Here is a 16,291-nt window from a genome sequence, read left to right as displayed (position 1 = left end):
AGTATTCGGTTGTACTTAGTTCCACCCTCTTGTGTCACTTCTGGTTCCAGATAAACAAGATTGCCATGGTCAAAATGCTGTACTTAAGGCTTCAAAACAGCAGTCCACAAATTGATGAAGTCATCGTGACGATGTCCACATCTTATGTACAGTCTCTCACCCAAAATATTTTATTTATTAGGTTGAGGTCATCAATGTGGCTAGCAAACCGGGAGAGATTTAAATGTGCCCCAATTAGACTAGATTTACTGCTCTAGTGGAAGTGGGGTAATTTTAACATCACCTGCACCGGTCTGTGATTTCATTTGGTCAGTGTAACGCGTATGTGGATAATATTTAACTCCCATCCCAACTCCACTAATAATTACAGCTGCAATGACCTGTTTTTCTGTAAACTCGCTGGTCCTAAAATTCCGTACGGAGGAAGGTCCTTGTATTTTTTAAACTCTGTGTTTTATAAGAGCTGCTTGTCCATCTCCATTTTAGGAATTAGGAATTATGCCATTTAAAGCTATATTATGCCATATTAAGATATTATAGCAAGTGTTCATTTCTATGCTGTTGTCTGTTGGGGTGGCAGCATTGCAGCTGTGGATAGGAACAGGATCAATGTTTTTCAAGAAGGCCGAATCTATTATTGGCCTGACTCCAGATTCTCTGGAGATCCTCACAGAGTGGGGAACCAGAAGGAAGCTTAGGGGTGTTCTGTCTTTAGACCTTTGAACAGTATCTTCACAAATAGCAGCAACAGCGACCGGCTCCTATTGGAAAGGTTGTGAAAATGTCATTCGTCTATGTAGTGCTCACCAATGGCTTTTGAACTTTTCTATTGCCACTGAAATTGGTCCAGAAATGTGTTTAAGTTGTTGTGAGTTGGCGATCCAATGTTATCTCACAGAAAGCTGCACACAGGTCAGCAGACCGCCACAATGCCTCTCTCTTACCGACTGCAGTGTCAGCTACTGGGTTGAATGAGCCAATTTTAAAACTTGCTTTACTGAATGTGAGATCTTTAACTGGAAGGGCTGCAGTCGTCAGTGACCTCATTACAGATCATTAGCTGGACATGCTTTTTTAAACTGAAACTTGGCTGGACTCAAGAGATACTTTTACACTAACTGAGGCACCCTGCCGACTTTTAACTTTCTAAATATTTTTAGGTCTGTCAGGAGAAATGGAGGTGTAGCAGCACCCTTCTCTGACAAATATCTATGCAGGCAGCTCATTTTGGTGAGAACATTTCTTTTGAGTATCTAGCACTAACAATGGAATGCACAAATCCTGTCTTATTAATCATAGTGTAACAGATGCCGAAAACAACCATCACTTTTATTGATGAATTCAATTCTTCTTTAGATTTTGTTTTTATATTGATTTCTGGTGACTTGAAAATCAATATCTCTCAGCATGTTACTGGAACCACTCATAACCTGGGCCATACCTTAGACTTAATTATGTCCGAAGGATGATGTATTTTCCACATCAGTACTTGACATTGCTTTATCAGACCATTACTGCATCTTTTTGGTTTTAAATCAATCTTGATCATAACTGCTGAAAGACAGTAGTTGCCTGCTGATTTCTTTGCTACCAAATTCTGTGATGTTGCTACTTCTAATATGTCTAGTATGACATGGTAATTGCCTTTGATCAAGGCACTAAACCAGTTTTAGATGATATTGCTCCTGTTAAATCACAATACACATAATTCAAGGAATCTCTTTTCTACTGTACATATACTTTGAAACAACTCCGGAACTTCAATTCCAGGTTATTTTATGTCTTTCCAACAAAATAATGACTTTTAGGGCAAATATTCCCATAATCACTCATGGTCCTCCTACCTTGCCTCCTTTTCAATTCACTGACATTTTAACAAATTTTGCATCAGTCAGTGCTGATGATCTTGTAACGGTGGTTCAGAGCTTCAAATGTTCCACTTCTTCCTTTGATCCCATCACTACCTCCTTTATAAGGAGATAATTTAAACATTTTAAACACCTCTTTATAACCTGTATTTTTCTTAGCTCACTCAAATCTTCAATTGTTAAACCCCTTTTAAAGAAGCCTACTCTAGACCCATCTATTATTTGTAACTAAAGACCAATTTCCAACCCACAATTCCGAAGCAAAGTTATTGAAAACGTCATCCACAAGCAGGTAATCGACCACCTGACAGCAAACGAAGTACAGGATTTCTACCAATTCGTCTTTCGCCTCAACCATAGTAGCCTTGTACAATGTTATTAAGGACTTAAGAACAAATAGTGACAATGGAGAGTCTCCATTTTAGTACAATTGGATTTAAGTGCGGCATTTGACAATCAATCATGATATTTTAATCAGAAGGCTTGAGAGGTGGCTTGGCCTATCCGAGTCAGCACTGGACTGGTGCTTCAATACCTCAAAGGATAGGATTTTAGTGTTTGTCTTGAGAATTTAAGCTCCGGAACAAATTTAAATGATCTCAGAGAGGACCACTGTTACACCACAATCAGCGGGGCCTATCACACCATTCCTCATGCTGCACTGGGACTCTCGGACTGGGTCACTCTGACCACGTCATGGTCCATCTTACTCCTGCATACAGGCAGAAATTAAAGCTCTGTAAACCTGTGGTGAGGAAATTCAAGCAGTGGACCAGTGAAGCTATGGAGGATCTTCGGGCGTGCTTGGACTGTACAGAATGAGATGTTTTCAGGACTGCTACCAACAGTCTGGATGAATACACAGAGGCTGTGACGTCAAACATCAGCTTCTGTGACGTCAACCCTGGTCCTGCAGTCTGGGGTTGTCAGTTTGTCCCGTCTTTCGCCCGCTTCAACCCCGTATCGTCTTCTGCCTCGAGCGTCTGCCTCCGGTGTCTGCCGGTCCGGGAATCCCCTGGAACACAGCCCGCACTATTCCCTCCAGTCCTCCCTCCGCCGGTCCGTGAATCCCCCGTTCCGTCTCCGGATCCCTATGATGGAACGCTGGGGAAGTGTCAGGGCTTCCTGTTGCTATGCCAACGGGTATTTGACTGTCAGCCTCAGACCTTTGCCTCGGACGGGTCCACGGTTTCCTATGTGGTTGGATTACCGCGGGGAAGGGCTTTGGACTGGGCCACAAGAACATTACGTTTTGATCGGCCAATTACTGTGTTTTATGTGGACTTTGTGGTTTTTGACCCTCAGATGAACTCAGATTATGTGGCGAAGTGCCTTCTCAGCCTGAGACAGGGCCAAGCGAGTGTACCGGAACACTTGGTGGTCCAGCCAACTCCAGCTCCCTGTAGTCGGCTCTGTCCGACTCCGTATCGCGCTGCCGCCTCGGAGCCGCAGCGAACTCCAGTTCCTGTTCCTGCCGCCTCAGCGCCGCAGCAAGCTCCAGTTCCTGTGCCTGCCGCCTCAGTGCTGCAGCTACCTCCGGACCCCCCCCCCCATCCACCCTTTTTTGTCTTGCTGAACGTCTGGAATCCGTTCCTTGAGGGGGGGGGCACTGTCCACCGTCTCCGAGCAGCAGCGACCTCCAGTCCCTGCCGCCGCCGTCTCCGAAGAGCAGCGACCTCCAGTTCCGACCACCGCCGTCTCCGAGGAGCAGCGATCCCCAGATCCAGAGGCTGCTGCCGAACGCCAGCGATCCTAGTCCGGCTCCCCTGAGCTCCAGTCGGAGCCCCAGCCCTGTTTGTCTGAGCCCCAGCGTGTCCAGTCCGGCTCCTCTGAGCCCCAGCGTGTCCAGCCCGGCTCCTCCGAGTCCCAGCCTGTCCAGTACGGCTGTCCGCCGGAGCACCCGTGTCGGAAGCAAGTCCGGCCATCCGCCGGAGCACTCGTGTCGGAAGCAAGTTCGGTAGTCCGGCCGTCCGCCGGAGCACCCGTGTCGGAAGCAAGTTCGGTAGTCCGGCCGTCCGCCGGAGTACCCGTGTCGGAAGCAAGTCCGGCCGTCCGCCGGAGCACTCGTGTCGGAAGCAAGTCCGGCAGTCCGGCCGTCCGCCGGAGCACCCGTGTCGGAAGCAAGTCCGGCCGTCCGCCGGAGCACTCGTGTCGGAAGCAAGTTCGGTAGTCCGGCCGTCCGCCGGAGCACCCGTGTCGGAAGCAAGTTCGGTAGTCCGGCCGTCCGCCGGAGCACCCGTGTCGGAAGCAAGTCCGGCCGTCCGCCGGAGCACTCGTGTCGGAAGCAAGTCCGGCAGTCCGGCCGTCCGCCGGAGCACCCGTGTCGGAAGCAAGTCCGGCCGTCCGCCGGAGCACTCGTGTCGGAAACAAGTCCGGCAGTCTGGCCATCCGCCTGATTACCCGAGTCGGAAGCAAGTCCGGCCGTCCGCCTGATTACCCGTGTCCGGAGCACCTGTGTCCGGAGCCCTTTTGCCCGTCTGGCCGTCCACTATATCAAACCTGGTCCTGCAGTCTGGGGTTGTCAGTTCGTCCCGTCTTTCGCCCGCTTCGACCCCGTAATGTCTTCTGTCTCGAGCGCCTGCCTCTGGTGTCCGCCGGTCCGGGAATCCCCCATGCCCTCCATTGTCTTCCAACGGGACTACACACCGTCGATCTGCCTGCCCTCCGGTGTTAGGTACCACGCTGTTGATCCGGCCTGCACGCTGTGTCGGACCACGGGCTCCACACAGCCATTCCTGTCCTTTTATCCTGGTAAAATAAAATCTGTTATATCAGACTCTGTCTCCTGTGGTCTTGCTATTGGGTCCTAGATCTTGCACTCCCGTGACAGAACGAACTGTCCGTTATGGACCCAGCAACCACAGGAGCAGCTACGCTGCACAGTCATATCACTCTGCTGGAGGAAATGAGAAGATCACAGAGATCCCTCGCATCTGAGGTTTCCCAGCTTAGTAGTATCCCGTGACACATCCCCTCATATTTAAATACACTTGTCACTTTTACATTACACTTACATCACACTTATACTGTTATCTGTTTGTCTGTGAACTTTATTTTATATTTTACTGTCAATTTTAATATTTAAAATGTTTTGCATTGTGTTGATTGGTGCATCATCCATCATGAAAAATTCCTTGTATGTGCAACATACTCTGGCGAAATAAATTCTTTAATTTACAAACATAATCATTCACAGGGATTAGTGTTTCAGAAATCAGAATGTCAAAATAATGAGCGTAGTAAGTGATCGTATCAGACCTACAATATGCATAAAGTCAACTATTAATAATTAATTCTGCAGTAGCAGATTCTTTTGCAGGTGTCTCACTTATTTCACAATATAAATACATTTTATTCAATGAAACAGAGCTGTCTATTTTTTATCGTTTTAATGATTTTTGAAATAACTTCTTGTCAAGCTTTAAAACAAAGGTAATGCTGTTGTAACCCTAGTTCTATAATCAAAGGCAGAACTCCTGCTCGAATCACACCGCTGTCTGCCATCATAAAATAACCCCAATGAACAAGGCCACACCACGTTGCGTGTAGAGTTTGCATGAACTACAGAGGGATGGTCTCTTCCCGCCTGGAGTCACAAAGCCATCTCACCAGGTGTTCCTTGGATAGGGCTTTACCAGTCACACCATCCTTGAAGCACAGTATCAGGACCGTGTGTTTAACATGATATGCCAATGCACAAACTGGGCAGAGCAGAAGTAATTTTTCCTCCCTATCCCCTGCATGGGTCGGAAGACAAAAAGCATCCAGCTCTATAACCCTTGACCTGAAAAAACTCCTCAAGTTCATTGAAACAAATTGGTTGGGTCACAGGGTAGTCCCGCTACGGTCAGTGCAAGCAGCAAATCTTGAATGACAATGTCTCGACTTGCCTGGTAAGGGTTTGCCTCTCGACATGAGGTTGGCATCCCTGTCCTGGAATGTTGACAACTTTCAGAAACAACAGGTGCTTTGAACCCCACATCCACAGCTGTCCCCAACAGGGCAGCGTTGCAAACTTTGTCTTGTATGTTGATATAGGCCACCGTCGTGTGCCTTTTGGTCCTCACCATCATATGCTTTCCCCGTATCAGGGGTGCAAGGTGCCGGAGGACCAAGAACACTGGCTGTAGTTTGAGGAGGTTGATGTGTCTGTCCTTCACCAGAACCGACACACAACCAACTGCTCTCCCCAGGCATGTTCCCCCCAACTCCATCAGGGAAGTATCTGTGAATCATGTTATGTAAGCGCCACTTGTCCCAGCAGCATTCCCTGCAAAAGGTGTTGTGGGGATCCCCAGTAGAGTGGATCATTATTTACCAAGGGGGGCATGGTAACCGTGCACCGGTTGTGCTTCTTTGCATCCAAACAGGCTTGAAAACTATTTTTACAGGTACCGTATGTACGGCACCCCCCGATTGGTAACCGCCTTGAAGCCCAGTGCCTGCAGGATGGTAAACGCTGTCACTGTCTGATCCTGCTGCAGATTGCCAACTGCCTGCTGTAGGGCAGTCCATCGGTGTTCTAACAGAGTGGCCTGCAGCCTGAATGCATCAAGCACGACCCCCAAATACTACACTTGTTGGAGTGGCAGCGGGCTGTTCCTGACCGCAATAGTTATAGGCTGGAGGGCGACATGCAGTAATATTCTGTATTTTGGAGACACCTCGACATGAAAGGATGCTTCCTTTATGTCAATGGTGGTGAATAAATCACTTTGCTGAAGCAGTTCCAGTAACTGCTTGATGGTTAGCATACGGAACGCCTTCCAGGCAATGCATCAGTTTAGGACACCGAGATTCAAAATGGGTCTAAACTCTACTGTCTTGATGGGGACCAGGAAGTACGCAGATACAGATACAGCCTGTTTCTGCAACATGGCCTGTATATCTACTATCTCCTCCTGGGAAGATATATGCACCTCATCGAACCCCTATGAACAGCCAAGGGACAGTGTAGATTGCAGAGAATAACCAAGTCTTGATGTCCTGTCCATCCATTTTGTTAACGTGCAGTTGTGTCACCACTCCCCATAAAACTGTGTTAGAGGATAAGCAACAAACTGTGGAGCTAAAAAGCTGTGACATCCTTTCTCAGCCCTCCATGACCCCCCATTAACAAAGGCTAGCCCAATGAAGGCTGACATGGAAAGGCTCGACCCGGTAATGGGGTCTGTGAAATCATCACTGCTTGCCTGTAAATGCATCACTCTGGTCTCCTATGTAGAGATACAGGATAAGGGAGAAAAAGACACTATCCCACCGACGTGCCCTCCTCCTTAAAGTGACGAGCAGCAGGTGGCAGCTGAGCTTTAAGTTATCCGTTTGAAGTGCCTTTTGATAATTCAAATCAATCTGAAGAGCCTTGCATGGCTATGGGGGCTCCCAGGAGGTCCTTCCTCAGAAGCACGGTGAGTTCCAGCCTCACAAAGCAAAAACCCACAGTGGCTAGAGACATCAAAAGGCCTGTAGCCATTTAAACTCCCTGAATCAGATTATTCATTTTGCTGCTGCAACGGTCCAAATAGTCAGTCTGAGACGGTGGGGCAGGGGCGTTAGGCTAGGAAGATGCCAGCGAAAAGCTAAACACATCCAAATTGTTAGTAGCAGCAACCAGACAAAGCTACAGCGCCCACAGTTTAAACCTTTTGTCTAAATATTCTCTGTGTCAGTAGAATCGGTATAAGTTACGCCGTTCGCTGAAAAGAAAAAGCACGGCAGACAACGATGTGTGCTGCCTTATTTACTGTGTGGTCACGTATAGGGTAGGAACGTTCATTTTGGCCAACTTTGCTTATGCAAATTTACAATGCAGGCTTGTGATTGGAGGAGACTATTATCCATAGAGTCCATTAAAGGGCGCAGCCTGTGTGAGTTAGAACAAAGTACTTCAGATGTTCCTGTATTTACCTGATAGGGGCAGTGTGGTTGTGTTGTGTCCACCACGACTTTGGTGGGTTGAGGTATCGACACCACAGCTCCCAGTCAAAGCCCTGAGCAGATAACGGATACTCCTCAATCTCGAAGGTGTCATACTTGATGTTGTCAAAAGATGGAGACACCACCCGGGTCCGGTTCTCCTTTATTCGCTGCAGAATAGGTTCTGCCCTGTGGGATGACAGAGCACAGACAGAATGTTGTAGAATACACTATGATAAGTCACCATCATAACATTCAACAAAAGAAAAGAAAATGTAAAAATAAAAACTGAGATAACGGAAATGAAAGTCAAACAATTTGCACATCTGAAGGAAAGTATAGAAGTTTGACACAAAATATGATAAATATATATATATATATGTATATATATATATATCATATACATTTTGTGCTTCAAAAACCTATTTCCAAAAATAAGCCTGACTACATTAGCTAAAACAAGACCTGGCCCTCCACTCTCAGACTTCTTGCTTTTGTTAAAGCCCCTGAAAACCTGGCTTCAAATGCTCTAGAATCGTAATATTCAAGGCAAAAGTCCAAGTAACAAACATTACTTAACCAGTTCCCCAGTCAAAAACTGAACAGACCTCCTAGTTTGTCCCGGATTGTCCCGGTTTCAAGCTGGGTGTCCCTGGGTCCCTGGGTTTCAAGCCATCAAATGTCACGATTTTTAACAGTCACTACCAATTTATTACCCATTTTTAATAAATTAATAATAATAATAATATAATTGTGTTAAGAGCATACATAGACATATCATGTTCTCTCCCACTCTTTTTTTTTATTACCTAATCCACTATAAAAACCAATCAATGCACCACATGGCTGAATTCAAAGCTGAAAGGTCTGTATATGTGTCAATGACATGACGTGCATATTTTTGTGTCCGAGTCCACTATTTCCTTTTAAAATAATTGTATCAATTCATGACATATATCATTTAATTCTATAAAACCTATCCAGTTGTGATACGTTTTCAGTACAATCAAATAATATATATTATTTTATGTTTTGGCACCTCAAACCCTGAAAATGTCAGGCGCTGCACCTGTGCTAAAAAAAGGAAATCTGGTTTAAATGAACATTAAAACACTATTACTAAGCTTGTCTACACGATATTTAGCTAAGACAGATCTATAGAGGGAACCATAAAGTGCATCCTTGGTTGGATGGGAAAACAACACTGAATGTTGCTATTGACTCTTTTAGCGCATACATAATTCATAAACATTACTGATCGGTTTAGGATACATGGATAAAATTAAACCATTGACTGGACTGAAAACAAATGAAATCATGCAACCTGTGTGCAGCATTGCTTTAAGGCTGGAGAATATTGCAGGAAACCTAAAATGTATTTACTAGAGGTTATTATTTGTATATACTTCCACTACAATTTGGTCCTGTCTTGTTTTCATAATGGAACGTTCATATTTAGACTCTTGTTGCATTAACATGCATTTTAATGAGATTTCCATGTATTTTATGTCTCTCACTCCTTTTTTCAGAGTTGTAGTTGATATTAATATCAACTGGTTGGCGATGCGCATATCTTACTCCTCGGGATTATTGGGTTCCATCTGTAAATAGAGACACCTGGACTGCTTAGCTGGGTGTCCCTCTCATTTTGTGCACCTTAGCAACTCAGGCAGCCTGACACCAAACATGTTTAATGTCAAGACAAGAATGTCAACGCACAGAAATGGTTCCTAGTGATTCCACTGTAGTACTGTACTATAAGTAATGGGAGCAGTTGATTCAGTCACCGCCAACTCTCTGAAGATGCAAATAATATCAACTAACAGAATCAGAACAGTTTGTTGCTGTGGTATGTTGAACATACAAGGAATTTGACATGACGGGTGGTGCAGAACATTTTACAATAACAACAATCAATCAACAATGAACACAGTGCAAAGTAGAAACATATACAAATTTACAGAAAAATATAAAATAAAGTAAAATACAAAATAAAGTGAAATATAAAATAAAGTGCACAAACGAACAGCTAACAGGACTATAAACAAGTGAGATGTAAGTGTAATGTAAAAGTGTTGTCTTGTAAATAAGAACCTAGAAGGGATGTGCAGGGGAGTGACCGGTAGGAAATTGTCCTGGGGATGACAGAGTCAGTGGTGGCCCCGGGCTCTGTTAATGAGACCGACTGCGGAAGGGAAGAAACTGTTCATGTGGCGTGAGGTCTGAAGGACCTCAGCCGCCTGCCAGATGGAAGCGGCATGAACAGTTTGTGTCCAGGGTGAGAGGAGTCGGCTACAATCTTTCTTGCTCGCTTCAGGGTCCTTGAAGCGAACAAGTCCTGGAGGGATGGCAGATTGCAGCCAATCACCCTCTCAGCAGAGAGAATGATGCGCTGCAGCCGGCCCTTGTCCTTGGCAGTGGCTGCAGCGTACCAGACCGTGATGGAGGAGCAGAGGATGGACTCAATGATGGCTGTGTAGAAGTGCACCATCATTGTCTTTGGCAGGTTGAATTTCTTCAGCTGGAAGTACATCCTCTGCTGAGCCTTCTTGGTGATGGAGCTGATGTTCCGCTCCCACTTGAGGTCCTGGAATATGATGGAGCCCAGGAAGCGGAAGGACTCCACCACGTCGACGGGGGAGTCCGTCGAATACGTGCAAATAGCACAGTAGCACCAAGTGTATTTCAACTGTTGCGGGTGCTTTGAGTTTTACAATTTATTTTTGTCTTATTGGTGCAGGCTTCGAGGCCACAAAGGGTGCACAATCCTTTTGTGAATTCACCCATCCGACTTTTGTTGCATCAGTGTGCAAACCTTCCTCAGTACGAGAAGCAGAGGGAGAAGGTACAAACTCTTGAAGCTATGATATTATTATTCATTAGGATCATAACTTTACTGTGACAACCGGGCTTAGTTAATTCCCTGCATCTCCATATAAAGTTGTTGTATACTTAGCTCTGTCCAGGCCATACAGAGACACACTGATATCCACCTCACGAAATCTAAATTCTGGGGAGCTAACATAATAAATCTGCATATTTATTTGATCGACAGGAAAAAGAAAAACATTTAAATTGATAAGGTAGTTGTCACTGTCATGCAAACATCAGACCTGTTTCTAAAATGTGACTTGACCAGATTTAGTTCGTCCACTTTATGAGTTTGTGAGTGCAGGATGAGTCACAGTATGCTGTGCCTGTTGTTACACTGTACAGCAGATTGGACTGTCCACTCTCATTGTGAATAGTTATTACTTCAGCAAAACAGTTAATGAATCAAAAAATTACAGCAGCCTGTTCCCTCACTGTTGAACTCATCATCGTCATTAAAAAAGCCAGTTCTTACGATGTTTTTATCTCAGCTTCTTTTCCTGAATGTTTAAACAAAATACAAAATACACACCTGAGCCCACACAAGGCAAAGTAGCTGCAAACCCGGGGGACAGAATAACAGCAGATGAAACCGGGACTTTTTGCACAAACTTGCTTAATGGACCGTTAAACCACTCTGTTCTATCTCCTGAGCATGCTCACCCACAAAGGAAAGATGAAACAGAGCTCAACAACGCACCCATACATCTGGCCCCCTCCACTTCTCAGGCACCTAAACATTGGACGGAATCGACAGCACAGAAATGACCTATGAGAGAGAGCGTTGCAGTGGTGACGGCCATGTTCCCCGGCACACCACTGACATGAGGGCGAGGTTTTCTGCCCTATCCCTCATTCCTGTAGCTGCTGTCAATAAAGTTGATGTTGGAAATGTCTCTGTTCTTCTCTAATCAATCTCCATTTTTAAACACAGTGACCTAGTTCCTGCTGCTGCATTTCCAGGTGAGCCTGGATGCGTTTATGAAACTCATCATTGGATTAGCCCTTTCCATGTCGGCCCCCATTGTCCAGCCTTCTGTTCATTGAAGGTATAGCGGTTGAAACAGGATATCACAGCTGTTCTATGCATGTCAGTACAAAGTGTCAAGGAGGTGACCAAATCACTCCAGCAGCCAAATCTATTTCTCTGCTATTGAGCCATATGTTTATGTTGTTCCAAACAATTGACAAACAATTGTGAAACATACTACTTCAGGGCCCTATTCCTCGTACGTGGTTCAACTAAGTCGATCAAATGTCCTATTATCCAGCTTAAATTAACTCGATGATTGACATCAGGCTATCACGGTTCCTCAAAGGCTGATCCGCGCTCAAACAGTCTCGTTAATTTGAACCAGATGTCAGTCATCAGGATCGTTACGCGTGCCCGTCCTACTTCAAAAGGGGGAAGCGTCGATCACCGAAACCATGATTTTCTAACAGTACAACGGCAAATAAACGCAAAGAAAGAGCCTCTTTTTACTCCGCTGACAAGTAGGAGATGATCATGAACACATATGAGGAATTCAAGACCATAATCATGGCGAAATCTAACGCTGCGAGGGCTAGACGAGAAGCATGGCAACATATCGCAGACGTCATTAAATGCGCAAGTGTTGGGAAAACGTATAGGTTAATTTAAGTGCCTCATCACCCCAATCAATCAGATTATATTTCTTTAAGTAGGCTTAATGGAATGTATCATCCAATGAGATCTATAGCGAAAATAATTATATCAACTCTTTCAGAATAAGTAGATAAAAACAAGCCCAAAGAGTATCAAACTGATACGAATTAATAGATACTGATGAGGATATATGTACTGTATGCACTTATGTATCATGTACTATATATATATGTGTATATACATGTATGTGTAGATTACCATATAGAATAGGAGTTTGAATATGTGTGTGCGAATCTGTGTATGGGCGGATCAGTGTGTGTGTATTATTCATAATAAGCGGTGAAAATAAATTGTGTGTAATTCTCTCTATTCTTATCATGAGTCCACCTTAATCATGTTCTACAATAATGATATCTATGGTGTACTAATAATACTGTCATATCATTATGAGTGCTTTCAACCATCATGTAGTTCAACCAGCCATCAAGAGGACACGGGAGCAAGTAAACACTAAGCACACAAACATTATTCAGAATGGTGAGTCGATACAACATGTGCCATGGTGATGTAATGAACACATCCATAAGTTTCTTAATCGCCAAATAAACTTCATGAACAGCACGGCATGCAGCGGCTTTCCCGATGTTCTCCGCATCACCGACACTGTACAAACATGAACCACTCGCAAAACAGCGCGAGGCTGTGATACAGTCTGTGAGACAGTAGATGGCGTGTGGTGTTCAATGTACGGCTCGAGAAGGTCTTTAAATAAATGATTCCTTGTCGGTAGAATCGATAGCGCTCGTACAGGAAGTCATCATGATGTGATAACGGATCTTGGCGATCTCGAAGAACTCTCTCCCTATAAAACGCTAATCTGACTAATATCGCTTCCTCATCGATGGATCTCTGAGGAAGGGAGCTGACACTTGTTTCCGGGGGAGTGGCAGCTTATCCAGCGGATCTAGCTCAAGCCTGCTCTGGAGCAGGTTCAGGTTTATGGATGTGTTGCTATGGTGATTTTTCCAAACTTGCTTCGAGGAACCGAAAAGCCTCACTTATGTAATCTCATCCTGAAAATTATCCGGCTAACTCAGTTAGCCACGTACGAGGAATAGGGCCCTGGTGGAGCTTCACAGCTGAGGCGAGGCAATAACGTAATGTTTTGAATAAACTATGACAATTTGTACCAAATTACAGATCAATGTTGAACAATGATTTATGTTACAATAATTATTTGAGAAGTTTGTATACAGGTTTTCATGGATTTTAATTATATGTAACCTTTTGAATCCAAGTTGTTTACAGATGCTGTTCTCTGCGAAGGATCAGGGCCCTATTCCTCGTACGTGGTTGAACTAAGTCGATCAAATGTCCTATTATCCAGCTTAAATTAACTCGATGATTGACATCAGGCTATCTCAGTTCCTCAAAGGCTGATCCGCGCTCAGTCTCGTTAATTCGAACCAGATGTCAGTCATCAGGATCGTTGCGCGTGTCCGTCCTACTTCAAAAGGGGGAAGCGTCGATCACCGAAACCATGATTTTCTAACAGTACAACGGCAAATAAACTCAAAGAAAGAGACTCTTTTTACTCCGCTGACGAGCAGGAGATGATCATGAACACATACGAAGAATTCAAGACCATAATCATGGCGAAATCTAACGCTGCGAGGGCGAGACGAGAAGCATGGCAAAATATCGCAGACGTCGTTAAATGCGCAAGTGTTGGGAAAATGTATAGGTTAATTTTAGGTGCCTCATCACCTCAATCAATCAGATTATATTTCTTTAAATGTGCTGCTGGCAGTAGGCTTAATGGAATGTATCATCCAATGAGATCTATAGCGAAAATAATTATATCAACTCTTTCAGAATAAGTAGATAAAAACAAGCCCAAAGAGTATCTAACTGATACGAATTAATAGATACTGATGAGGATATATGTACTGTATGCACTTATGTATCATGTACTATATATATATGTGTATATACATGTATGTGTAGATTACCATATAGAATAGGAGTTTGAATATGTGTGTGTGAATCTGTGTATGGGCGGATCAGTGTGTGTGTATTATTCATAATAAGCAGTACAAATAAATTGTGTGTAATTCTCTCTATTCGTATCATGAGTCCACCTTCATCATGTTCTACAATAATGATATCTATGGTGTACTAATAATACTGTCATATCATTATGAGTGCTTTCAACCATCATGTAGTTCAACCAGCCATCAAGAGGACACGGGAGCAAGTAAACACTAAGCACACAAACATTCAGAATGGTGATCAATACAACATGTGCCATGGTGATGTAATGAACACATCCATAAGTTTCTTAAGCGCCAAATAAATTTCATGAACAGCACGGCATGCAGCGGCTTTCCCGATGTTCTCCGCATCACCGACACTGTACAAACATGAACCACTCGCAAAAGAGCGCGAGGCTGTGATACAGTCTGTGAGACAGTAGATGGCGTGTGGTGTTCAATGTACGGCTCGAGAAGGTCTTTAAATAAATGATTCCTTGTCGGCAGAATCGATAGCGCTCGTACAGGAAGTCATCATGATGTGATAACGGATCTTGGCGATCTCGAAGAACTCTCTCCCTATAAAACGCTAATCTGACTAATATCGCTTCCTCATCGATGGATCTCTGAGGAAGGGAGCTGACACTTGTTTCCGGGGGAGTGGCAGCTTATCCAGCGGATCTAGCTCAAGCCTGCTCTGGAGCAGGTTCAGGCTTATGGATGTGTTGCTATGGTGATTTTTCCAAACTTGCTTGAGGAACCGAAAAGCCTCACTTATGTAATCTCATCCTGGAAATTATCCGGCTAACTCAGTTAGCCACGTACGAGGAATAGGGCCCAGGTGACTGGGTTGATACTCAAAGGATAGATGATTCTTTTAAAGGATAGGGCTACTATTCTATAGTCAGGCCTGCAGTGAGAGGTAACAATAACCTAACATTGCTAAGCGAAGAGCCCAAAGTATACTAAAAGACAAATCCCACCCAGCCACAACCTGTTTACTCTGCTGCCGTCTGGAAAGAACTACAGTAGAAGTATCAGCTGGCAGACAACTAGACTACAGAACAGCTTATTCCTTCTTCCTCAGGCTGGGATAATCCTTAATTCATCCTCCACAAATAATATAGTTTTGTTCTTTCTTTCATTTTTTATTTTTTATGTAGCAAAATGGGACTAAAAACTGCATTTAGTTGCGCAACCCTGTTGTACAATGATAACAAATGAACCTTGTAACTACATTTACATTGATACTGGCTGAATATTAATTTGCCCCTTTTTCATAATGAATGCAATCTGTGTACAGAGAGCGAGGCAGGCAATAATCAACAGGGATGGGGCAACAGCCAGAGGGTTTGAGGAACACGAACACAAGCTAGCTAGCTATTAGAATGCATCTTAAAAAGTAATCATCCTCAAAACTAATTATGTGCGTTTTTCACAATGAATGCTCTTTGTGTACAGACAGAGAAACAGGCAATGATCCCCACACCCGTACATCAAGTAAACAACAAACAACAACAACAGTAATAATAATAATGTTTGATTCTTTCACACACAGAGTTTATGATCTGATTCTCCTGTCTGTAAAAACTTTGTAGAGATTGTAATCTACCATTAAAAACCTATTAATTAAACTAATAAAAAATGATAGTGCCACCTTCAATCATAAAAAGTATCAATATTGGTATCCATATCTCTTTGAAGTTACGTTTACTTAATTGTTTTTTCAAAATTACATTTAGATGGTAAACATAATCACTGCCTCGAATATGTTGAATAAAGCATTACATTTATGTGCAACGCTTGACTTGCAGGGAGGAGTTTGAACTGGGAGGTGGGCGTATAAAATGCAAAGTTATTTTTTGGCAAGTAAAGCACTTTGGTTCAGGTTGGAAAAGATCATGGTTTCTGTTACATGTTAATTTACAGGTCATGTGACGAACATTTTACATCAATATTAATGTATAAAAAGTGTA

General features: G+C 43.8%; 1 protein-coding gene across 1 annotated transcript in view; it reads right to left on the bottom strand.

The window, feature by feature from the left end:
* LOC306698837 (polypeptide N-acetylgalactosaminyltransferase 18-like) overlaps positions 1–16,291 on the bottom strand; it is a gene marked incomplete at its 3' end in the record, with an annotated part of 185,059 nt that overhangs the window by 58,109 nt on the left and 110,659 nt on the right. Inside the window, exon 5 of the mRNA XM_079163323.1 lies at positions 7,776–7,973. Coding sequence (XP_079019449.1) covers positions 7,776–7,973 — 198 coding nt within the window. The remainder of the gene's footprint in view (positions 1–7,775; positions 7,974–16,291) is intronic.

This window comes from Pholis gunnellus (genome assembly GCF_910591455.1).
Source record: "Pholis gunnellus genome assembly, chromosome: 7".
Lineage (NCBI taxonomy): Eukaryota > Metazoa > Chordata > Actinopteri > Perciformes > Pholidae > Pholis > Pholis gunnellus.
This window is presented reverse-complemented; position numbering and strand designations above follow the sequence as displayed.